Source organism: Balaenoptera physalus, assembly GCF_965194825.1.
Source record: "Balaenoptera physalus genome assembly, chromosome: 2".
Lineage (NCBI taxonomy): Eukaryota > Metazoa > Chordata > Mammalia > Artiodactyla > Balaenopteridae > Balaenoptera > Balaenoptera physalus.
The window spans coordinates 41,872,894-41,898,918 of NC_138883.1; the positions used below are offsets into that span (position 1 = coordinate 41,872,894).

Here is a 26,025-nt window from a genome sequence, read left to right on the forward strand (position 1 = left end):
TTAAAAGGTATTTTGCTTTCTGCTGATTTCATGTTTAGAGTGAATTATGTAACTTTCTTGAGAAATGTAGCCAATTGCTGTGTATTAACTTTAGGAATTTAGCAAAGTAGCAATTCTCTCCAGAATATGCTCTTGAAGCATGTAACTGAAACTTGAAGATAGTGTTTAGGGAAACTATCTAAAAATAAGGAGACTAAACATCATTTATTTAGCTCCTATATTTATCCTCTGCCTACCCTCCATCCCCTACTACTCCCATTCCCCATTTCCTCATGTCATTTATAGCTATTGTTTGGTGAAGAAATTAATCTCTGGAGGGAAAATAAGATCCCCCTCAGTGGTTACTGAGAAATAATATAACCTGAAATCAGAGCCAAGTCTCATGCACAGAAATATTAATTTACCTGGCTGTTTGAAAATGTAATACTGACTGCTACAAAACAAATGATAAATCCTCATTTATTTCCCCTAATTAGACCAGTTTCAGAGAAAATGAGATCAATGAGTTTTTGGCACAGATTGAACAACTTACATTAGAATTAAAACAAGAGGAAGAGGAATTTGTTGCCAAAGAAAAAAAGTTAATTCGAGAGTTGAGCAAGTATGAGGTAAATTTTATTTTACGTCTAAGAATAATTTTAGATGGTGATATGCAGGGGAGGGTGTATTTCATGCTATTTTAATCAGTTAGAAGTAAAGTAAATCTTCTAGTATAAACAAGACTACAATTAAATTCTGAATCTTTCTTCTTTTTCTAAAAACGAAATAGAACAAAAAGAAATATGTTTTCAGTTAAAAAAAAAAAAAATCACACACTCCAAGTTTTGTGGAAGTGCTGGCAAAATCCATGGAGACAGGTGGAGTGTTGGGTAAAACCATGCAGAGCCGGAACAGGAGAGGCTGGAGAGAATAATGAAGGGTGAGGGAGACCAAGAAGGCCAATCTCAGAAGTCCTCCTTAAAGACAGGGCATGGCACTGACCTGGGAACTGCCAAGGGCTGACCTGAGGTAGAATAGAGCATGGATGATGGGGGAAGTGGAGAGAAAAGTCACTGCAAGGACCCAGGAGGCCCAGAGTGGCTAGGTCTCTGGAAACACAGCAGAAAACAAACCTTTTCAAGGTGATGGTGTTACCTTGATAGACAAGGGCATGTTTCTTGGAGACCACCATTGGAAGAGTAGCTGGGGAGAAAAGAGATGGTAGCAGAAGGCTTCCTGAACTTGATTCAGTTTGAAGAGGGAAAAAAAAGGCCTGACTACCCCAAAGAGAAGCTTTATTTGAAGGCAAGGGAGTAGGGAGCCTTACATTTCAAAGTTTAGATCTTACCCTGGTCCAAGCCCACTCTTCCTCCCACCACACACACCCTGCCACGTCCTGCAGAAACCCTCTGCAGATAACTGGTCCCATAAAAAGCCAATTCTTTCCAATGTAAATAGCAAAAAAGAAGCAGATATGTCTTACACACAAAAATACTATGAGAAAAACAAGTGAAGGGGCAATGAAACTTTCCATCAAATGAAGAACGCTCAGAAAAATGGTGCTGGAACAGATGAAAACTGTGACTCAACACCCCTCCATGAATTCAGAAAAAAATAATTTCATAGAAGTGCCAAGGAAGATTAGCAATATGGAAATATAGGAACTCAGGGAAGAGACGTCAGAAGGGGATGGCCAGAAATAGGAAGAGGGGAAATGGGAACTGGCACAACTCAGGGAACAAACCAGGGAAAGAAAGCATTGCACAAACCTATACAAAATTAGAAGGAACAGAAGGAAGAAGCAAGGCGGAAAGCATTTCTCCATTGGTTGTAGCATGTGTGGGTACCCAGTATTTTTCTAGATGCTGAAAACTAGAAATTTTTAAAAAGAGGGAAAGAAACAGAAGCCTTATGAAGCTTACATTCCAGTGGGGTTGGGGAGATTGAAAATAACAAGGTAAACAGTAGACCATGTAATATATTCAGTGGTGATAAATGCTCTAGAGAAAATAAAACAGGGAAGTGGGATAGGGTGAGTGTATGTAATGCGGTCTGTGTGCCATTTTAAACAGGGAATCAGAGAAGGGTACAGCCCCAAAGGCTATGAGGAAGTGTGATATGCAGATATCTGGAGAAGGCGGCTGCAGGCAGAGGACACGCTGAGCATGCAGGTTCTGAGGCAGGACTGTCCTATTAGAGGAATGACAAGGAGGCAGTGTGATTGCAGCAGAGATGGGGGAGAGTGCTGGAGGTTCTAGGGACTCATCTTCCAGAAGCAGATGCTGACATGGAATTAGGAGTGCAAAGGTTTATTAAGGTGTAATGCCTATGAAAGGACTGGGCAGGGACCATTATGTAAACTGCAAACTCTCTGGGAAACTCCAGAGCAAGGATCGTCCATTAGAAGAGGCCTGCCTTGGGCAGAAAGGGCTCTACCCTTGTACCATCTCTTTGCTCACATAGTTAGTTGGAGGCCGCCCCTCAAAGAGCATGGTCTTGGCTGGATAGCCAAGGCCACTCTGAAGGAGCCAACCACACTGGAGACTGTCAGCTAACCACACCCCTTGCCACAGGACAGTGAATTCTTCCTTGAGGGTAGATCTAAAAGGGGCATCCCCAGGCTTGCCACACCTTGTGAGAACTTTGTCTTTCACTCTGCATGGGCTGGGAAACCAATAGTAGGTTCTGAGTGAAGATTATTTATTCTGAAATAATCTGATTTTCATTTAAATAGGATCACTCTAGCTGCTATGTTGAGCAGAATTTAGGAAAGCACTGGTGGATGCAGAAAGACCAATTAGCAAACTAGAGCAATATGCCAAGTGGTTCAAGTAGCTTGAACCAGAATGATAACTGAGGAGGCGGTTGGAAGTAGTCAGCATCTCAGATGTTTTTTGAAATAGAGCTGACGGAGTTTACCAGTCGTACTTCATGGTAAACAAATGAGGGCAATCCTCTTAGAGTCAGGAGTAAGACAAGGACACCATTTAACATTGCATTCAAGCCTATACAATGAAATTAGGCAAAATAAGTAAATTAGAAGTATAAGACTGCAGATGAGAAAATTTCTGCAGACAGTCTGCTTGCCAGGCTGTGTGCTCCCTGCAGGACTCCGTCCACCTGTGCCTCATTTACGCAAAGTCACGGACAGATGGCAGCCTGTGCGACATTATTATAAATCCCTTTTCCCCTTGAAAATCATCATCAACAACCCTGGGCACATTGGAATCCCATTTCTACCTTTAGTTCAGTGGCATGAGGAGCCCAAAATGGAGAGGAAACACCCTCAGATTTTGGTTTATGGAACCAGTATTGTACCCTTGATAGAATCATTCTTCTCACCAGTAGTAAGATCTCTGGACTGACAGAGCCCAAATTCACAGGGAGGGAGAGCAAAATCATTAGGTTTAATAGTGAGAAAGCCCACTGCTACTTGGGCCCCTGACCCAAAATTCCCAGGGAAAACAGCCCTGAATATTAGTCACTGGTTCAGAATGTAAACTTCCAAATCTTGAGAGGTGTTTTCTTCTAGGCGGTGCTGTGACTACGTCTTCTATAGACTTGGCTCCGATACCCAGGGGCCTCCGCTACAATGTTCCTATCAGAGCTTGCAAAGCCTTCTGCATCACTCTGATCTAGCACTGACACATTGATCACGGTTGGATCTGCTGGGTCCTTCAGCCCTGTATCTGGCAAGGTTCAGTCAGAGAAACAGAGCTACCAGTAAAGGGGTTTATTAGAGGATTTGACCTTCTGCCATTGTGGGAGCTCGTGATATAGTCTAGTGAGTCCTTCAGCTTTACATCTGGAGCCGGGGCCCAAAGGCAGCAGGGTAGGCAGTTGGGAAGGAAAGATGGGCAGGAAGTGGAGAAAGCAAGGTCAAACTGGAAGTCGCAGGATGAGCGGAACTCGTGAGCTTGGACTGGTACCTGCATTGGCCTCTCTCCTTTCCAAGGCTTCAACCCCCAGAAATTGCAGCAGAAGCCGGAGCCTTTCATCACTGGGCTATGTATGCACGTGGCTCAGGACTCAGGGAAGCTGAGGGAAGATTTGAATGATCTGAGGAAGCTGTGGGCCTGACAGGTCACCCAACTCCAAGAAGCTGAGCCAGCAAACACCACCTTGCCTGAGCTGCAGCAGCATCTGATACCCAAACCCTCACTCCAAGCATAAAACAAGAGCGTCGTTTCTTGTCAGGGTGGTGCTGGCAGCCTCAGCCTTGTGCAGGCAAGGGGAATGAATGAATGCATTCACATGCCTCCTTATCCCCCCAGGCCATTCTTTTTTTTTTTTTTTACAGAATATAATATAGATATGGGTTTCTTAATACTGCAGTCTGGAGAATTTACTCCTGATTCTGCATAGTAATATTTTTATATTACGGTGTTTTATGTATGTTTTTGTCTTTCTGTATTATTCATAAGGGTTCTAATGGTAATTTGGAATGGGACAGCATATCACTGTATTAATTAGGGTGCGAGCAAGGTGCTCTATCAAAGAGATGCCAAAATGCAGTGAACATAAGCAAGATGTGTACTAAAGGGTTAACAATCCTCTATCTTTTACTGGGAAATTGACCTTGGCGTAACTTTCTGGCTCTTCCCCTAGTAGCCTGATAAAGGTGGATTATCAGTTGTATTATCAGGCAACATTGCTTATATAGAACAACCCTTTATTAGTATGCTGCATCTTGACCAGGAGAATAACTAGCGGGAAACCAGAGCATTGGGCTTTCCTGGATTTGGTGCCTCTTTTAAATGGGCACGTCCCTTGTATGGACCTAGAAGGTATGCCCAAGAGATGTTGGTTCCAATTTAAACATGGGGTTTCTAGGCCAGGGAGTCCTTCACATCTACCCCTGTGGATCTCCTTCTCTTGCACTAAGTTACTGCTTTGGTGGGGTCAATGGAAACTAGCCTCTGGTAGGCTATGTTGTGAGGGCATCTCCCGCTGGGGAAGCATGTCTGGCATTGCTCTGCTGGCCCTCAGGGTTTCCTTTAAATTATGTGTGTATGCAACTTAGATAAAAATAAAAAATAAAAATAAAAGTTTTTAAGAGTAAACTGGGTCAATTATGGCCAGTTTAAATCTTTGAGTCTGAGTATCTATTTAAGACGGATACTCAGATACTTCTGACATGGTCATTACAGAAGAGAGATGTTGATTTCTCTTTCCCAGTATAGGCTGAAGGGAAGGGGTGGAGGGCTGGAAGGGTAGCTCTGCCACCCTCAGCATGAGGCTAACATCTGTGGGTCCAAGTGGCAGCTTCCATTCTCATCCTCTTCCAGCCGGGGGAAGGAGGAAGGACCCAGGGGGCACATACCCCTTCCTGTTGCAGGGTCAGGACCCAGAAATGGCACACCTCACTTTCACTCACAAACTCATTGGTCACACCCACCTGCAAGGGAAGCTGAGAAATCCCTCTAGTTGGCAGCCATATGCTCAGCTAAAACTCAAAGAGTCCTGCTATCGAAGGACAGGAGAGTGGATAGTAAATGTCAGTTGGCTGTCTTTGCCTTAGTCACTATTTTAAATCCACCCTGACTTTCCAAGAGAGATTCAACTATATTCCACTTGAAACTAAATAAAACCTGAGTTTGAATAAATAAGCAGGCATTTTCATGTTTTGCTTTCAGCACTTTTAACCCATTTATTGTAGTATCATATCCATTTATTTCTACCCCCTTCCCATTTCTTACTTACATCCACATTTCTTAGAGCTGGTGTATATTTTATTTTGCTGCCTGGTTTTGTTTTGTTTTTTTCATAAAATATCAATCAAGAGAAAGTTTCTCAAATATGTGTTTGGGGTACACATTAGGTAGCAGTAATAGAACCATAGCAGTACAGCTATAGAACTGAAAGGATCTTTGGAGAGCCCAGTGAATTTAATCTCCTAACAGTATAGATTGCCAGAGAGTCAGTGAGTGAGCCAACAAATATTTATTAAATATCTAGTATGTGCCAGATACCTTTCTTTTTTTCTTTTTTTTTTTTTTTAAATAAACCCTGTGTTTGAAACATCTGGCCAGTCTTTGTTTCCCTGTAATATGCAGCGATTAGTAACTTTTTTTTTTTTTAAACTTTTGGGTTTATTTATTTATTTATTTATTTATTTATTTATTTATGGCTGTGTTGGGTCTTCGTTTCTGTGCGAGGGCTTTCTCTAGTTGCGGCAAGTGGGGGCCACTCTCCATCGCGGTGCGCGGGCCTCTCATTATCGCGGCCTCTCTTGTTGCGGAGCACAGGCTCCAGACGCCCAGGCTCAGTAATTGTGGCTCATGGGCCTAGTTGCTCCGCGGCACGTGGGATCTTCCCAGACCAGGGCTCGAACCCGTGTCCCCTGCATTGGCAAGCAGATTCTCAACCACTGCGCCACCAGGGAAGCCCCAGATACCTTGCTATGCACCTTAGGATAAGAGGAGTCCAAGACAGACAGAACTTTCCCCACCAAAGAACTTACCCTCTACTCTAGAATGCTGTGTGAATTCTCCAAAATCATACCTCACAATCAGCTTTACTGTCTTTAAAGCAAAGATTCGCTGAGGAAACACAAATTAACAAAGAAAAGGAAGGTGAACTAGTCGAGTGTCTTCCACAGCTTCAGGTGGCAGAAGAAGAATACATGGACAAAAACAGACAATTTGAAAATCTCGTTGATATTCTTACAGGTACATATGAAGCACTTAGTAATTGAACTCCAGCCCAGGTAAGGATTTCACTGTTGTCTGCTAACACAAAGTGGATCATTCATCACAAGCCAATGGTGAAATTCTCCCAACCTCTCCCATCACCTTTAACTCTCTATTCTCTAGTTTTTGCCTCTTCTACTAATTTCCTCTTCTCTGCACCACAATCTTACTGTTAACTCTTGTCAAATTTCTCCTTTTCTCTTTTAAAACTGTTTAACATTAAGAATTAGTAGCAACTATATTATATCATTTCTCTCTGTACTTGGCAAAGGTAGAACCAACTCCTTTATCTCCTGCCATGTGAAAAATTTTTTGTTTCTTAACATGAATTTACAGCTTGACTTTAATCATTTTCCAGCTATGACTTTAATCATTTATAAGGTATGTACTCCTTAGATTTTTTTCACTAATCTGCCCCTAAGGCAGGGATAGATAACAGCTTGTCTCAGATCTGGGGGCTTCATAGAGAAGATGAAATGTGTCTGAAAGTATGCATATTTTGTGTTTCATTACATGGCACACCATGTGTGTGTTTAATATAAAAAATAATTATTTTCTCCACAAAAATTGGATGTGGTCATCTAACCCTGAACCCCAAATTTCACAGATCCAGATCCATCCCTAGAGGTGTGAGTCTTGTTTTGAATTTGGGGAGTAAAGGATCATTATCCAAGGATTTAGGTTATTAAGCAGGACAACTTCTAGAACTTCTGTCTTCTAGATGATGGAAGAAGTGCCATTGGAATCAGGCCAGGACCAAAATTACAGAAAATGTGCACATTTTTTACTGGAATGGGAGTAAAAATGTGCACTGTGGTGGGACTGACCAGCTGGTAAAGATGAATATGGGGATAGGAATTAAAGCAGTGTGTCAAAACAGGGTAGTCATATGGAAACCCAATATGGTCAAATGTGAAATAAACAGATAATAAATATTCAAAGTGAATAGTGATAATTTTCAAGGAAGGTGGATTTTTAAGAATATAAGAATATTATAAGAAAAAGTACCTGGGTCTGGTTCCCATTCCTCAGTTGATTTTCCACTTTTGCCACATTTTCATTTAGTCAACTCAGTTAGGTTTTCTTGTTTTTTTACCACTTTTACCAAGACTTGCAACATATATGTACTCCGTTCCCAATTTTTCCTTCCTTCATCCCTTCTTGCACTGGGTGGAGGATATAAGAAACACTATGAGTATAAAAATAAGAAATATATTGCAGTATATTGCAAGAACTGATTCTCTTAAGTCAAAGAAAAGGGATAAAATACTGAAGAAAGTAGAGAAAAGAGAGGAAGGCAGGAGAAAAGAAGGAAAGGGGACATAAGAGCAATGTACTTCAGAGAGTAGGAAAATATACTTCACCTGCCAGGAGTGAGACTTACAGAGGGTAGAATATAAAGGCTCAGTACACATAAAGAATAATGTTGTGACTTGTGATTAAATATGATGGATAAAACACATGCATCTATCTTTGCTCCCTAATAGAACTTCATAAAATATGTGCAAAAGATTTATTTAAAGATATAAACCCACAAGTACAAAGAGACTGGCAGAGAAGACATCAACAGATAATAAATAACAGCAAATTGTTGGAAAGTGTAAGTGGATAGAGGTATTAGCAGAAGATGAAGTTTAACTAGCAAGTGCTCACAGAGAAGCATAGCATGAGGACAAGAAGTTCTCTCCTCAGGACCAGGGAAGTCTTGGACATTGGAGGACAGGGATACTGTGAAGCCTGAGATGAGTCATGGGGCTGAAGATTAGCTGAAAGTCTTTATAGTGAGCAGTTGGACCCCCAGGTCAAATGTCCTCTTCTATGCCACTGACTGACTACTCCTCCACAATGCCAGAAGAGAAATTGGGCAAGAGGGTTCTAAACTTCAGGATATCAGATATGGCTGGGGGCAGAAGACAGGTGCTGTTCTGAGACCCCCTTCTACTGCTCAGCTTGATGAAGGCTGCCAACCAGTTGTGTTATAACTCTTCTGTGATCCCTTCCCCACCCTGAAGATGGTTGGATTCTTCCCCAAGGATACTGAACAGTTTCAAAGAGCTCCACAGAATCTAACATTTGAGAGCCCCCCAACAAAATGGGTGATCACTTCCTGATCACTGTACAGTGAAGTCTACCGAGGAACCAAACCTTTTAGTCCCTCACCCTTAAGTAGGATTAGATAGTCAAAGATCACCAGACATCTCAGGAAAAACTCCAGCATGAATGACATAAACTAAAGCAGATAGAAAAACAGAACTTGGTGGAAACATAAACACAAATAACATAAGAATACTTTTAAAGATAAATTCTCAGGGAGTATATATTCTCTCTATATTATTATATATAATACGTATATATTCTCTGTATATTGTTCAGAATATATGTTCTCTCTACTATAGAGAATATATCTTAAAGTATATTCTTAGAGAAATAAAATAAGATATTGCATTTATGAAAAAAGAACAAGATGCTTAAAAGAAAGAACAAAGAACAAAAAAGAGCTCTTAAAAATAAAAAATATAGCAACTAAAATTTTAGAATTCAGTAAGAGGATTATAAGAAAAGTTAAGGAAACCTCTCCAAAAATAGAACAAAAAATAAGGAGATAACAGGATAAAATGGTAAGGAAATTATAAAACTGTTCTGAGGTGTCAAATATCTGACTAACAGGAAGGCCAGAAAAAGAGACCAGAAAAAAAATGGGAAGTATAAAGTTATCAATGAAATATTACAAACATATTTCTCAGTACTGGAGAATATGAACTTCCTATTTTAAAGGGCCTGAAAGGGCCTTAAAGGGCCTGTCAATCCCCAGTACAATATATGAAAGAAAAGACATTAAGCTACATCACTAATGGATTTCAGGAGAAAAAAAAAAAGAGAAGATCCTAAAAGCTTCTAGAGAGAAAAAGCAGATCTCACACAAAAGATTAGTATCAGAATGGTTTCAGACTTCTTTTTTTTTTTTATAATGAAAGAGCTTTATTCAATAGAGAAATCAATAATAGCCACAAATATAAGAAAACCATGAAAAACCTTAAAAAGAAATCTGTAAACTCTATATGAAGAGAGGTTTGCTAAGAAATATATAAGAAGACTTGAATAAATTTAGAGACATCTCCTATTCCTAAATAAGAAAACTGAATTAAAAGTCAGTTTTTCACAATTAATTGATAAGTTTGGCACTATTCCAATTAAATTTGCTGCAGGTTGAGTTCTCCAGAGAAAGAGATTGAGATGGAATTTAGAGTATAAGACATTTATTAGGAATTGACATGTGGGAAAAGGAGGGGGAAAGTAGCAGAATTGCTCAGCAAGTATTGTTAGGATGAATCACTCTATGAGTAGGTTATTATGGCCATTCTCATAAAGATGTTGGCCCATCTCATAATAGGTAATAGAATTATTAATAGAAGGAGAAGTAGACTGAGATGTAGATGCAAAAAGCCTCAGCTAACCAACTGGGAATTTGTTGCCCCAGGTCTCAGACTTCTTAACAGCAATATCATAATAGAATTTAGAAGACATTGCCCTCAAAATTTTGAGAGAAAATAATTTCCAACATTAGGTACCCATCCAAACTACCAGTCAAGTATAGATTTAGAATAGAGATATATTTAGATATACAAGATCTCATTTACTCTGTCTCAGGAAGCTACATAAAATTTGCTTCAACAAACAGAGGAAATCAATCAAGAGAAAGAAGAAGGTATGAGATTCAGAAAGCAGGAGGCCCAACATGAGAGAGATGCAGAGGGAAGTCCCAGGAGGTCAGCTTTGCGGCAGGACTAAAGAAAAATGTACAGAAGGTAGTGGGAGAAGGCAAAGAAAGGGAACTGATGGATTACCTAATGTGTTTGACCACGTGGGAAGTAATGTTCAGAAAGATTTTACAATTCTGTTATAGATTTTGATATGAATTAATGACATGTACATGGAAAACTAAGCAATTTTTTTAAAAAGTGAGGTAATTTTTACCTCCAGGAAAAACAAGAAACTATATAAGAAAGGAAGTGTAATCATACTACACTGGTTGTCTCATCAGTGAATAATATTTACATTGTCATAATGATCCAAACAAAATTCATTTAAATAAAATCCACAGCTTCACGAGGAGGTTGAGGGAGGGGACATGGAGGCTGCGGGTGTGGGCGGGAGGTGTAGGGATGGGGGTAAGTGGGCTGTGTCCTCCTCTACTATGTTAGGAAGCGAGCAGAAGAAGTTAAGAAAGAAAATTTAAAAGTTTCTTAAAAAATTTTAAGAAAATTTTTAAGAAAATGTAAGAGGAAAAGTTAAGATGAGTTAAAGATGGTTGATTCTGAGGAGTCAAACACAGGGGTGGATGCAGCATTGGGGAGCACCTGACTTCCAGTTTTTGTTTTAAGCCTTATAATAGTGTTTGGCTTCTAAAACCAGGCATATGTCTTATTTTGATTATTGTCTTTTAATTAAAGAACATTGTAGGTGGTTATTTATTTTTCTCTCTCTCTCTCTTTTATAGCACAAAAGCAGGAGCAGAATTTACTGAATGATCACATTTCTCAATTGTCAAGAGACTTTTTAAGATACCTTAACAACACGGTAAAGAGTCAATGTATTCATTCTTTTTTCTTTTATTAGAATATTGGTATATACAGACAGTGATACTTACCGAGCACATTAGAGTTTTCAAGAAATTCACATTTTTTAAACTTACCCTGTTAATATCAATGTTTTGAAATTTTTAATCACAACACACACATATGTATATAGATATATATATACACACACATATATATACGTCTGTGTGTGTGTGCGTGTGTATGTGTGTGTATGTAGAGAGAGAGCAACTTCAGAAGCAATGAACATGTAACCTGGGACTTCCCCGGTAGTCCAGTGGATAAGAATCCACCTTCCAATGCCAGGGGTGCAGGTTTGATCCCTGGTCAGGGAATAAGATCCCAAATGCCGTGCCACGTGGCCAAAATTTAAAAAAACAAAACAAAACAAAAAACTGGAAAATCACTGGGGAGGATTCAGTTTCCTTATTTAAAAGGTAGAGATTGGAGTATGCTTCCTAAGGTTCTTTTCAGATCTGTTATTCTGGTAAATTCCTATGAAGACAAGGATAAGTGGGCCAAAGTTGTGGGTGTGGAGGGGGTGAATGAAATGGGAGCAGGTGAATAGATGCTTAATACCTTTTCAAATTTTATAATCAATACTTAATGATAAACATATGTATGTAGAGTTGGTTAATTAAAAATAAAACATATTCTTTGAGAGTCACTGACCTCAAAAATAACTTTCAGTGCATTATGGAAATAGAAACATATGAAGGGGAAAATTCCAAGTAAGTATATTATATATATAATTCCATATTCTTTATAAGATGCTGCTAGGGATGATTATACAATGTACAAAGATTATGTGATTTATAGCAGTATAATAATAGAAAACTGCCTAGAGAATTCAGTAGAGAAAAGTGTAGAGAACTCTGAAAAATCCATAAAGTAATATTCTTCTTCTTTTGAGAAATATTAAGTCCTCACTGAAAGAGCCTCAATAAATTCCACTCCCTGCTTCCCAATTTTTGCCAGGTAGTTGTTCATATGTCAAAGTATATTCTATTTTGTGAAATTGTCTCAACAACTTAACTTTGGCTCTTAACTTGGGATCCATAGACTCATTTCCCAGAGTCCATTAGCTTTGGAGTTTATATAAAGTTTTTCAAGGGAAGGTGTCCATAACCTCTGCTGATGGTCAAGGAGTTACAGTTGACACTTTTAACAACATAGGTTTGAATTCTGTGGGTCCATTTATATGCGGATTTTTTTTCAATGAATGAAAGTACTACGCAGTCTGTGGTTGGTTCAATCAATGGATGTGAAACTGGGGATACAGGGGACCAACTGTAAAGTTACACGCAGATTTCTGAGTGGAGGGGGTTTGTGCCCCTCACCCCTGCATTGTTCAAGGGTCAGTTGTAATTAGAACCCCTTTCTGAATGTGGTCCAGGCAAACTAATACACTGGGGCCCTGCTAGTTGAACTCTATGCAATAATTGTGGGTTTTATGTTTGAGCAGAATAAAGAGAAGCAAGAATTAAAACAATTAAGAGATCATGAAAGCCATAAAATCAAAGCTCATTTTGAAGTTCTAAAGCACTTAGAAAATGAAATCTATGTACATGATTTAAAAACAGATGATTTGCTCCTGGAAAATAAAAGATTAAAAGAGGTAAGTTCAAGCGCACTTCACTTTGTACAATGGTCTTGGTTGATTGTCTACACCTGCACTAGTTACGAGAGAAAAACTCTTAAAACTTTTTAAGTGAAACTTAAAGTACACACAGAAAAGTGCCCAAATCATAAGTGCACAGCTTAATGAATACACTGGGTAACCAACACTTAGATCAAGAAACAAAGCATCAACAGAATCCAGATATCTTCTATTGTGCCTTCCTGCCACTAACCTCCTAACAAGGGTAATGCTATACTGACTTCTAATACCATAGATGAGTTTTGCCTGTTTTTGAACATTATATGTATGAAATGATACAATATGCCCTCTTTTGCCCAACATTATGTTTTTGAGGTTCATTCTTATTACTGAGTGAAGGTATGATTCATTCATTCCTTAGTTCTGTATTGTATTGTATGTGTGTATTGTATTCCATTGTATGACTATACTACAGTTTATTTATACAGTCTACTGTTGATGGGGGTTTAGAGAGTTTCTAATTTGGACTATTACAAAGAGTGTTGCTATGAACATTCTACTACATGTTTTTTAGTGAATAAAATTGCATATTTCTTTTGGGTAAACATCTCAAGTGTAATTCTGGAGCCATAGGGAGGCATATGGTCCACTTTAGTGCTCAGTGCCAGTCTCCCAACGACGTTGCACTAACTGCCACTCCCCCAGTAGTGTATGAGAGCACAGTTGTTCCTCATTCTCTATGAAACTCGGCCTTTTTCAATTTAATCATTCTGGAGGGTGTATAGAGGTGTCCCTTGGTGGTTTTAATTTGCATTTCCCTGATGATTAATGAAGCACCTATTCATAGGTTGTTGGCCACTTGGATACCCTCTTTGTGAAGTACCTGTCCAGGTCTTGTGCCCATTTAAAAAGTTAGGTTGTCTGTTTCATATTGATTGCAGCTTTTTTTTTAAGCAAAGGAATTTGTTCATCCAACCCCTAAAATTAAGGTCTCAATCTCAAATGATTATATTTTACTTATTTATACTTGAGTTACTTATTTGAATCTGTCACTCACTAGTAACCCTGTGTGACTTTGGGCAGATCACTTAACTGTGAGCTTCATTTTTCTCCCCTTAAAATGGGAATAACTCCTAAATTCATAGCGTGAAGGTGACTTCTTTGTAAACTGAAAGTGCAAAAGAAATGCAATTTTAAAAATATTTTTTTCTGGTAAACCTTATTGACCTCAAAGGTCAGGATCTGTATCAATGTGTTTCAAGAGTTTTGCACAATGCCTCACATGTAAGAGGAGTTCAGTCCCATTCGATGCTCACAATAACCTGGATAATATATGTGGATATTACATTATGTCCCTTTTATAGATTAGGAAACTGAGTCTCTTTGGGGTTTTTTTTTGAATTTTTAATAACTGGAAAAATAAAAACAGTCCTACAGCAGTAAGACTCTAAGTAAGGGGAAAATCTCTTTGACTGACTATGTTAAAGACTGATTCTAAAAGTTCTGTTTTTGGATTCAAGGTCCACCTACTAGCCCCTGGATTACCCTATGCGTTTATCTTATTCACTTACCACTCTTTGTTTTAATGATCGCATCCCTTCATTCAACAAACATTTTAAGCATCAGTGAGTCCCAAACTCTAGGGAAGGCACAGTGAATACAAATATGAGTAAGACGCTGTCCCAAGCCCTTAGGAAGCTCACAGTCTAATTGGGGAGATGGGTATACAAATGGATAATTACAATTTGGTTGTTAAGTATGACAATCTACCCAGGGCGCATATACAGAGTCACCCAGAGCAAGAGCACCTAATCACACCACGTGAGGAGCTCCAAGGAAAAGTCTGACAGGGTGTCATTAGCATAGAGGTAGGATTTACACCTGGGAGATGGTGAAATTCCTCAGGGATAGTGAATGAGAACAGTGAGGTGTGAACAGAGTTCTGGAGAAAGACAACTTTTAAAGAGTAAGCAGAAGAGGAGACCAAAAAGGGGGACTAAGAGAGGAAAGTTGGAGAGTTACGAGAGGCCAGCTGAACTAGGCAAGTCTACGAACAGTGATCCATGTTCAAAGAGAGCAAGAATGATGACTTGGACTTGGCTTAAGGTGACTTTCACTTTGGTTTACTGCAAAATCTGCCAGCAAGCCATGCAAAGACTGCCACAAGATCAAGGCTGCGTGAGAGACCCTCTAACACATGCTTATAAACAGTCCTGTGGAACAGTTCCATGTCTACTTCTCCTATGGTACCAGACACTCTAAGATTTTTATCGGTAGTTTCTAGTATTTGATTATTTCTCTCTTGAAACTGGGCCAGTGCCAACATTATATCCCAAAGCCCATACTTTCAGAGTTCCCAGAGACTTTAGAGGTCCTGAGCATTGGGTGGTCAGAACAGAAAGCCATGACTTTAACACCCAAACCACTGCTACCACTGCCACCCAACGCAATGAAACATCCGACTAGAGTGAGCAATTCCATAGGCTCTCCTCACTTGATCTCTGTGAGGTCTTATGAACGCCTCCAGTGAGGCATCAGTGCTGCCTTGTAACATGTACTGAACACACATTTTGCACAAAAAAAAATCATTTTTTTTCCTGTGAAGACAGTGTGTTTAGGCAGAATACCTTTTAATTCATTTTTGTGGCAAATTCAGAATACCGTGTTTACTTGGGTGTTGAAATGCTTACTAGGAAGTAGTGTCCTTTACCTCCCTCACCAGAATGTAAGCTTAACAAGGGCTATGTTCACCACTGTTACCCTTGCACCTAGAATGGTAGGTCGCACAGAGGAGGAATCAATAAATGTTTGCTAAGTGACTGCACGGGTAATTAACCTTCTATAACTAAACGGCTTAAAGCAAGCACATGCCTTTAATTTCCAGCATATTGCATACATAAAGAGCAGCACAGAGCAACACAAAAAGGGAGGAGAAGACCTCATGTGCACCTCAAATGACCTGTCGTCTCAGCTGACGGCTCTTCAGAGTAAGTAATGTGTCATGAATGACCTTTACATATAAAAAATAAAGTTTTGTTTAAATCAATTTTACTGGTTTGCATATAATAAAATGCACCCATCTTAAGTTCAATGTGTTTTGACAAATGTACATACCACTAGAACCACTAGTACCACAAGAAAGATATAGAACATTTTCATCATTGAAAAACGTCCCTTGTGTCCCTTTGTGGTTGATTTCCCACCCTACCTCCAGTCCCTAGAAACCACTGATGTGCCTTCTGTCCCTAAGGATTAGATATAAATGGAATGGTAGAGCATGCACTCTTTTGTACCTGGCTCCTTTCAGTCAGCAAACTGTTTTTTAAGATCCATCCATGTTGTTGCATATATCATCGTTGGCTCTTTTTTACAGCTGTATAGTAGTGTTCCATTAAATGGATATACCATATTTTGTTTATCCATTCGCTAGATGAAGGACATTTGGATTGTTTCCAGTTTGGGGTTGCTATTTGTTTATAAGTGTTTTTGAGAATATTTGTTTTCGTTTCTCTTGGGTAAATACAAAGGAGGGGAATCGCTGGGTTACACCGTTAGTGTAACATGTTTAACTTTATAAGAAATGGCCAGTTTGCTGAAGTAGTTGTACAAATTTATCATCCCACTCTCAATGGGATACTCCACATCCTCACCAACAATTAAAATTGTCAAAACACTTAAAATTGTTAACATTTTAGCCATTTACTAGGCATGTAATGGTATTTCCTCTTGACTAAGTTTTCCTGTTGACTAAGGTTGTTAAGTATCTTTTCATATGCTTTTTGGCCGCTTGTATATCATTTTTTGTGAAGTGTCGTGAACAAATTATCTATTACAGCATGACGTTACAAATTACTTTGCTCAAAAATTGTCAATTTGTTAGAACTTAGTGGAGGCAACTCCTGTCTGTTCTACATGACATCGGTTGGGGCAACTTGATGGCTGGGGGGTAATTCAGCAGCTGGGGACTGGAATCATCTGAAGACCCACTCACTCACACTTCTGGTGTCAATGCTGGCTCTCAGATGAATCCAGGGGAGACTGTTAACCAGAACACCTCCACGTGGCCACTCCATGCATGTAGCTGCTTGGCCTGCTGTGTTCCAAAAGTTAGCATCCCAAGAAAACAAAGTGGAAGTTCACGGCATTGTTGTGACTTGACCTTGGTAGTCAGAGTGCCACTTCCACAATGCCCTAATGGTTGAGGCAGTCACCAGGCAAAAGGGGAGGGGACAGAGACATCACTACTAATGGGAAGAGTGTCAGCATCATGTTGGGGGAAGAGCATGGGAGATGAAATATATTGTGGAGCCATCTCTGGAAAATACAATCTGCCACATGTCTGTCCAAATCTTTTGCACATTGCTTTGTGTTCTTTGTGTTTCTTTTTTTTTAAGGTCTTTTATTTATTTATTTTTGGCTGCATTGGGTCTTCGTTGCTGCGCACGGGCTTTCTCTAGTTACGGCGAGTGGGGGCTACCCTTCGTTGCGGTGCGTGGGCTTCTCATTGCGGTGGCTTCTCTTGTTGCGGAGCACAGGCTCTAGGCACGTGGGCTTCAGTAGTTGTGGCACGTGGGCTCAGTAGTTGTGGCTCGTGGGCTCTAGAGCGCAGGCTCAGTAGTTGTGGCGCACGGGCTTAGTTGCTCCGCAGCATGTGGGATCTTCCCAGACCAGGGCTCGAACCCGAGTCCCCTGCATTGACAGGCGGATTCTTAACCACTGCACCACCAGGGAAGTCCCTCTTTGTGTTTCTTATTGAGTTAAAATCGTTATACAGTCTGGAAATGAGTCCTTTTTCAGTCTGAGGCTTGACTTTTCATTTTCTTAATGGTGTCTTAGAAAAGAAGTTAAAAATTTTCTTTTGAACAAAGACTGCTTTATCTAGTTTGCCTTTTAGGGTTAGTATTTTCTGTGTCCTGTCTAATACATTTTTGCCTAAGCCAAGTTCTCGAAGATTTTTTCCTATGTTATCTCTACGAGTTTTTAGTTTAGCTTTTATGTCTAGATCCCTGATTCATTTCAAGTTAACTTCTTCGTATGGTATGAGGTAAGGGTTGAAATGTCATGGTTTTCTCTTATGCATATTCAGTTGTGTCAGCACAATTTTTGAAAAGACTCCTTTTAGTACTGTATTACTTAAACGACGTTTTCAAAAAATCAGTTTATGAGTCTGTTCCTTTATTCTAAATATCTAACTTTACACCAGTGTTGCACTGTCCTGGTTACTATAGCTTCATATTCAGTCTGGAAATCATGTAATGCAAGTTCTCCACATTTGTGCTTCTCTGTTAGAATTATTTTGGCTATTTTAGATCTTTTGATTTCCATATAAGTTTAGAATCAGCTTATTAATCTATACACACCCCACACACATACCCCTGCTGGGATCTTAATTGGGTTTGTGTTGAATCTGTAAATCAATTTGGGGAGAATTGACATCTTAACAAAATGAAGACTGCCAATCCAAGAACACAGTATATATTTCCATTTATTTAGAACTTCTTTAATTTTTCTCAGCAAGATTTTGCAGCTCTTCGTATTGTTTTAGAGGTCCTCAGGACTGTCCCCATTCTTGATGATTAGCTGGAAGGATTCACAGGACTCAGAAGTTGTTATACCTTATGGTTATTGTCTATTACAGTGAAGGGTACTGAGTAAAATCAGCAAAGGGCAAAAGGGCTTGGAGGAAACCAGGTGCAAGCTTGCAGGCACCCTCTCCCAGTGGAGTTGCAAAGATGCACTTAATTCCCCAGCAATGACGTGTGACACATGCAAGGTGGTGCTAGGCAGGGGAGCTCACAGGGGCTTGGATGTCCAGGGTGTTTATTGGAGGGGGTCAGTCACGTAGGCATGCAGTGCCTGTGTGAACCACCTCAGTGACTCAAGCAGCTACCGAGATGCTCAGGTGGTATTTCTCCTTTACGACGTTAGTATGGGAAATTGCATTGATTGATTTTGGAATGTCAAACCAATCTTCCCCTCCAGGGATAAAACCCACTTGTTCAAAAGCTATTATTGTTTTCATATATTGCTGGATTTGATTTGCTAATCTTTGAGCAGATTTCTGTATCTGTGTGAGACTGCCTTGCTCTGCTCACACCCCCAGCAGAGAGCCCAGTGATCATAGGGCTCACGCTTCTCTCCCTTCTTTCAGGTGCCACAGTTCTGTGCTGCGCACTCGCCAGTATCTGAAAACTGGATATTGAAACAAATATACTAGTTTTATACGTTTAGTCCCATTTTCTCCTTGTTTAAAGTGGGAAGGCAAGTGTTGTTCTGACATTTTGGAAGTAGGAATTTTTAGATAAAAATAATTTTTGAAAAACAAGTAGCGTTACTTGAATTAAAACATTCAAATGATTTCAGTAACTTTTGTATTTTAAAAATCTTTAATTCAGCACAATATTCGGATTTGTGGACTGAATTTTGGACTACACTTAAGGTGAGCTTTTTCTGTGTTGCCTCCATAAGTATCATATTTCTAAGATATTCACCTACCTAATAAGTGTGTGTATAAGGAAAGAGGTCAGGATTTGCGGGGAGTGACAGAGCTGGTGTGATCATCATATCCTAAAATGTATCCTTTGTGCTGTTAAAAAACAAATTTCAACTGAGTAAATTTTAAAGATCTTATTGGCTTTATTCAACACTTCATGAATCAGGCATCATTTAAGCTAGCAGACAGGAAGGAGCTCTGAGGAGCTGTACAAATGAAAGACTTTTATAGTCAGAAGGGAGCAGGAACAAGGAAGTTATTCCAGGCAAAAAAGGCAGGTTGGCTGTTGCAAGGTCACTTTCCTCTCAGGGATGGCAGGGGTCTACTAGGCAAATTACCTGACTAGTAACTGATCAGGTAGATTCCTGATTGACTGGTTTAAGATTCCATTTCTGAGGGAGCTGAAACTGTAATTAAGTCTCGCAGTTTGGTGACATGGGGTTTAGTGTAAGTGACTCCATTTTGGGCCTGTTGTCTTATTTTTAAGAGTACCAAACATCACTATGAAATCTTAATCCTTTGGGAAGCTGTCTTCCCACTCTACCACTTCAGTTAAAGTGGGAATGGGGGAATGACATTTTTATTTTTCAAGCGCAAACTGAACACAGATCATTTTAGGACAAAGTTGTCAATTCTGAACTCCATCTCTCCTCCATGTTTTACCAGCCATTCACCATCTCCAACCCTTCCCCCCTTTAGAGGGAGGTAGGCTGTAGTTTAAAATCCTGGTTCTGCTACTTTCTAAGTATTTAAAGTTTACATGGACTTGAGGATATGGGGAGGGGGTGGGGTGAGATGTGACAGGGTAAGAGAGTGTCATGGACATATATACACTACCAAATGTAAAATAGATAGCTAGTGGGAAGCAGCCGCATAGCACAGGGAGATCAGCTCGGTGCTTTGTGACCACCTAGAGGGGTGGGATGGGGAGGGTGGGAGGGAGGGAGATGCAAGAGGGAAGAGATATGGGAACATATTGTATATGTATAACTGATTCACTTTGTTATAAAGCAGAAGCTAACACACCATTGTAAGGCAATTATACTTCAATAAAGATGTTTTAAAAAATAAAATAAAATAAAAAATAAAGTTTACATGTGATCCTTGTTTAACCCTTAAAACAGTGGATAAGGGAAGTGTTAGTAGTGCCTTTTTTAGATGAAGCTGCTGAGGCTCAGAGAGTTAAGTGACTTGCCTGAGACCGAACAGTTGATGAACTTGTGGGGATTTAAAGCTCAGATCCAGCCTGATTCCAAAGTTCTTTCTCTTAAGCTTTAAGCCATGCTGAATCTCCTCTGCAATTCTGTGCCGCTCTTAAGATGGGCTGGCTTTTTTATACCACAACCATTACCCTACCCAGTTAAAATTTGGAGTTCAGTGAGTACTCCATTAAATCTTCTCGTTTGCTAATCCGCTTTTCTGAGATCCTTTACAGAACCTTGTGAATCTGCTGTCTGCAGACACTTATTTTACATGACTAGTACCAATTTTGCCTATGTATTTTTGTCTTGTACATGACTCACTCATACAAAATACGTTTTTATTTATTTTGTTGCAATTTATATTCACATACCCCCAAATGCTACTTTTTAAAGGAATTGGTAGAGAGTGGTAATGAGACCTTGCAAGAAATAAAAAATCTGATAGAGAAGCTGTATGAAAGAGATGAAAAAATTGAGCAAATCAGTATTTGGCTTCAAGAGGACATTGAAGAGATGCGTTTTCTTATGGAACAAGAATCGCAGACAGACCTTCTCAGTAAGTAACACCTCAAGAGCTTTGGGTAACAAAGACCTTTCTGCTATTTTACTGTAGCTGGTGACATCTAAAATAGCAAAAAAAAAAGAATGCCAACCAATAATTTAGTTATCCCCAATAATCCATTCTCAATAATGTCACATATGTTCAATGAATGTTGATTCTCATTTGTGGGGTTGAATATGGTAATGCAGCAGTGTTGGGCAAGTTTCCCTTCCATCTGAGTGAATCTCCTAAATAACTGAATCTCAACTTCTTTCTGACTTTTTTAAACATTTTCCTCCCAAAATCTTTTAAAACTCTTTTACATACTTCCTTGTCTTCTTAAACAGAAGATATTGAACATCATTTTCCCTTTTCTTCCTGAGCTGAGTTTAGCATTAAAAACAGCAACAGCATTAAAGACAGCAATAGTTGCTGTTTTCTAGTGATGCCTTCTGGGGCTTCTGAGATGATAACACATCCTATGCAACTCGATTGACTCATGAGCAAGCAACCTGGGCTCTCCAGAGGAATATCAACCTTCATCCTCAATCCCTACTCTAGTGTCATGTTAGACACAAGGGCTACAGAACTCCTTCCAGATCAGGGCTGCAGCTAGAAGTGAAGGTGAATCCTCGCACAGTACAGCCCAGAGGTCCCAGGGCTGGAATCCCTTGGGAAGGTGGGATGGTGGAGGTAGAAGGGGCTGGTGAGAAGGAAGGAGAATAGAGCGTAGGGGAGAGATTGAGTGGTGAAATGAAAATAATGTCATCTGGCAAGTGTACAGATCTATTATTAGAGGCTATTAAGGTTTAAGAGCATCATCATTAGATAAGCAATATTATAGGTGGGTTGTAGAAAATTTAAAAATAAGATGAAATAAAAGTAAAATGAGAGAAAGTGGTACAATTAAAAACATCTCAATATTTGGTAAAAACCAATATTCTGAGGGTATTGCTTGACAAAAGAAATAATGTTTTAGCAGCCAATAAGGAATTTTGTGGGTGAACCTTCTTATCAACCTAAAAGCTGTCTTGGTGGTCCTGCTCCAGGTTGGTGATACTTATTATGTCTTAGTGCATAAGGGTCCCTGGTGAATGTTGCTTAACTCTGCATTTTCTTTGCTAGGTCAGGCCATCCCTAGCAACTGTAGAGCAAGCAGAATTTTAAGAGCTAAATCATCTCTAGGTGTCGATTGCACTGTTTTCATACGAGCAAATCTTCCTGTTTTGTCTGAAACCTGATGGAATCTTTGCATTGGAGCAAAAACATAGACTATATTGAAAAGCTAAACCCGCGGAATAACTAATACCATATTCCCTTTTTCATGTATTTTGAGTACTGTCTTATTGATAACCTACGGAAAGTGGAGGATTGCAGCATGGAAAAAATTGCAGGCCACCCAAACGAGAGCAAGCTGAGGCATAAAGCTTGGTAGAACAAGGGAGTCAGAGTCACCGTCACTTGTTTTTGCCAGAGATTCAGAGGCAGGTGCAGGAGTGAGAGAGGTTTAGTGTGAAAAAAAAAAGGAAGGCCTCAGGTGTGTTCTGATTGGAGGTTGTTAGGATGGGGAGGCTGGTAACAGGCTGAGTAGAAGGAGGACAGCCTATGTGATGGATTAGTAAGCATACTTGGCTTTTCTCTAATTGGTCCCAAGTTAGAAGAAGGGTCATAAAAGAGGGAAGTTGGTGGTCATTGGTCAAGTTATGACTGTTCTGGGCTCATTACATATATGGTCATTGCATGGGTCTATTGTCATGTATGGTGTGGCCATTGTTGGTTTGTATATTCAGTCTCAGCACGGATCTTAATTTTTACTTCCATTTTCAACTTCAAGTATCATGTTCAGAAAAGAGTAATAGTTGCTTTGAGTGAAAACCAACCCAAATAAAATATAAAAAATAGGCCAATTCAGCATGTGCCATTCATTTTTATTTCATCCAAATGGTACAATCATTTAATTAAAATTTAAGTTCATTTGATGGGCAATCAGTATATACGACTCTTAATTAAACCATTCTTATTCTAGACAACTGGAACAAGTTCCAGTTAATATTTATTATGAAATATTGCAAGTATGAAAAGTATTGGGTTGGCCAAAAATTTCGTTCGGGTTTTTCTGTAAAGCTGCCCCCTCCTGTTTTTATAGGGCTCAGAGCTAAGAATGGTTTTTATATTTTCAAATAGTTGGAAAAAAATCAAAAGGATAATATTTCCTGGTACCAGAAAACTATATGAAATTCAAATTCCTATATTTGTAGATAAAGTTTTATTGAACACCAGCCATGCTCATACAGTCACACGTTACATATGGCTGCTTTTGTGCTACAACGGTAGACACTGACAGGGACCATGTGGCTCGCCACACCGAAATTATCTGTTACAGAAAAGGTTTGCCAAACCCTGAGATAGAGTATTGCATCTTCTCCTTTGATCACTCATGGAGTGGGTGAGATTTTTTTTGGCAATATGGCAAACCCTAAGGATCACATAGGCTGAGACAAATAAAGAGAAGGGATGATTTCTTTGTTCTAGGCCATGCAATGATGAACATGCTCTGTTACACAGTGACCAATTCTGGAAAAAATTAAAATATTCTCTTTTTGTTGTTGGAAATGAAAAGAATATCACTTAATTTTATAAGAAAAAACACATATTTCTACTGAAAGTATTTTCAGTCAATAGATTACTGATTGGAGGAATTTCAATTTAAAAAGTCAGTACTGTTTGCAGCCACTGAAATGTTCCTAATTGGACATACTGATACTTGAAATTCCTCCTGTTTTTCATCCATGTTTCACTATTAACACTAAACTGAATTCCACAAGTATTAACTGAATGCCTAGTCTGTGCCAAGTATCATGTTAGGCTCTGGGGTTACAGTGGTGAATGAAAACAGATATAATCCCTGCCCAAATGGAATTCACAGTCTAGTACAGAAGCCGGCAAATGTTAAAGGGCCATAATATTTTTTGGCTTTGTCACCCATAAGGTCTCTGTAGCAACTACTCAGGTCTGCCATTGTAGCAGAATTGCCCCTGTAGTTTGCCCACCCCTGACACAGTGGGAGAACCAAGTATTATGCAAATGTATATAAAACCTCTTGTCATAGGAATTTTACAGGTGGGGCATGAGAGCTATGAGAGAACCTAAGAGGGAGAGAGACTTGAGCTAGTGAAGGAACCGGGAGAGGTCTCTGGAGAACTGGAGATGGAGCTGAGATGTAAGGGAGGATTTCCTGATTCCCTTACTCCACTTGTTTCTGCTCCTGGAGCACTGGCACCACATGGGCTTTGGAGGAAGGTGGACCTTGGATCAAATCTCAGCTCTGCTTCTTACATGTTATTTAACTTCCACTCTTCTGTTGCCCTGGTTAAATATGAATGCTAACTAACAGGAATAATAAATAATGCCTCAGACACAAATTAGGCACTGAGATCCCTGAAATCTTCTGCCTTCCTGAGGAGATAATAGTCACCCTGGCCCCTTGAATTACTTGAACATCTCTGAGGCACCTCTCAGCTCTTGGATATTTCGCGTTGAAAGTCTTCTGTTACTGATGGACTTCTAGAGAAGCCCTTGATCTCTTCCAGCTTAACAGCCCTCTCCTGCCCTCTTGTGGACACAATGTGTCACTGTGGCCCTGCAGGTCCTGGTGCTCTCCTTCAGGGTCACTGCACTAGCTGTATTAGCATATTGAATACCTTTGAGCCCGGTACTAGAGCACATGCCCAGTTACTGAGTCGAACAAGACCAGTCCCTGAAACTGGTCATACACTGTGAGAAGCAGACAAGTGAAGAGATGATTAGAATATGGTGGATTCCTTCTAGTGAGTGGCTATGGAGGGTAAAGAGGCACCTCTCAATCTTGTGGGGTGTTGGGAATATATAGGGATATCTTCCTGAAGGAGCAGCTGACATAAGCTGGCCAGGAACAGTAATAGCGTGGCTGAGTGGAGATCTGCTGGGGGTACCAGTTGGCAAGAGTGGGGGATAGGCTTGGCCGAATGGGAAATGCCGGACTTCATCCTGAAAACTAAAATTGTTACTTTTTGCTTTAACATTCTTTCTTGTAAATTAAAGGTAAATAAGTTAATTCTTGGTGTATACCTAAACCAAATAGTAACTGTGTACAGATTATTTTTAAACAAGTACTATAAATAATTTTGTTTTAAAATTCCAAAAATCCCTATTATACCATGTATTATAACTTAGGTTACAGATAATTTGTGTGCTAATCAAATATTTTAACTTGATATGTGCTCTACAGAAGACTTTTTTAGGCCAAGAGATATTTTTAGAGAAAGATAAAAAAGTTCGTGTAAAACACTTTTAAAGCTATCTTTTTGTTATTGTGATGAAAAGGACTTGATATAATTTATTTTGATCATTTAATTCTGGAAAAGAACCTAGTTATTGAAGCAGAATAAAAATTTCAGTAAGAAATACTTTAAAAAATCATTTGCTCAGAAATTTTCAAAAGATCTCTTCGAAAAATTAAGATCTGAACTAGGAAGAGAGTTTAGACCACGGTTTTCAAACATTAGAGTCACCTGGAGGAAGTTTTAAAAATACCTCTGCTCAGCCCGACCAATTCACCCTGAATCTCTGGGGGTGAGACCCTGGCGTGTTTTTAGAACTCTCTCCAGCTGGCTCCATTGTGCAGCCAAGTCTTGAAAACTATATGTTTTAGACAAATATATAACAATGTAATTGTTATATTTATCAATTGACCCAAATTAAGAAAATATTTTAACTTTTATATTACCTATCCAGTGCTAGTTAGCAAAGTAATTACTATACACTGTAGCAGCCAGAGTAGTAATACAGTACAAGGATCTAAGACAAAACAAAGCTGAGCTAGAAAAAGGCGTTGTTTTTGTGTATTTTTAATGACCATTTTAACAAATTTAGTAACATTAGCAA

The 26,025-nt window shown here is 39.4% G+C and overlaps 1 protein-coding gene across 1 annotated transcript in view; it reads left to right on the plus strand.

Annotated features, from left to right (window-relative positions):
- CCDC175 (coiled-coil domain containing 175) overlaps positions 1 to 26,025 on the plus strand; it is an 84,369-nt gene that overhangs the window by 57,300 nt on the left and 1,044 nt on the right. The window contains exons 14-20 of the mRNA XM_082450520.1: positions 477 to 608; positions 6,512 to 6,650; positions 11,170 to 11,249; positions 12,732 to 12,884; positions 15,751 to 15,853; positions 19,262 to 19,305; positions 20,955 to 21,117. Of these exons, the coding sequence (XP_082306646.1) occupies positions 477 to 608; positions 6,512 to 6,650; positions 11,170 to 11,249; positions 12,732 to 12,884; positions 15,751 to 15,853; positions 19,262 to 19,305; positions 20,955 to 21,117 (814 nt within the window). The remainder of the gene's footprint in view (positions 1 to 476; positions 609 to 6,511; positions 6,651 to 11,169; positions 11,250 to 12,731; positions 12,885 to 15,750; positions 15,854 to 19,261; positions 19,306 to 20,954; positions 21,118 to 26,025) is intronic.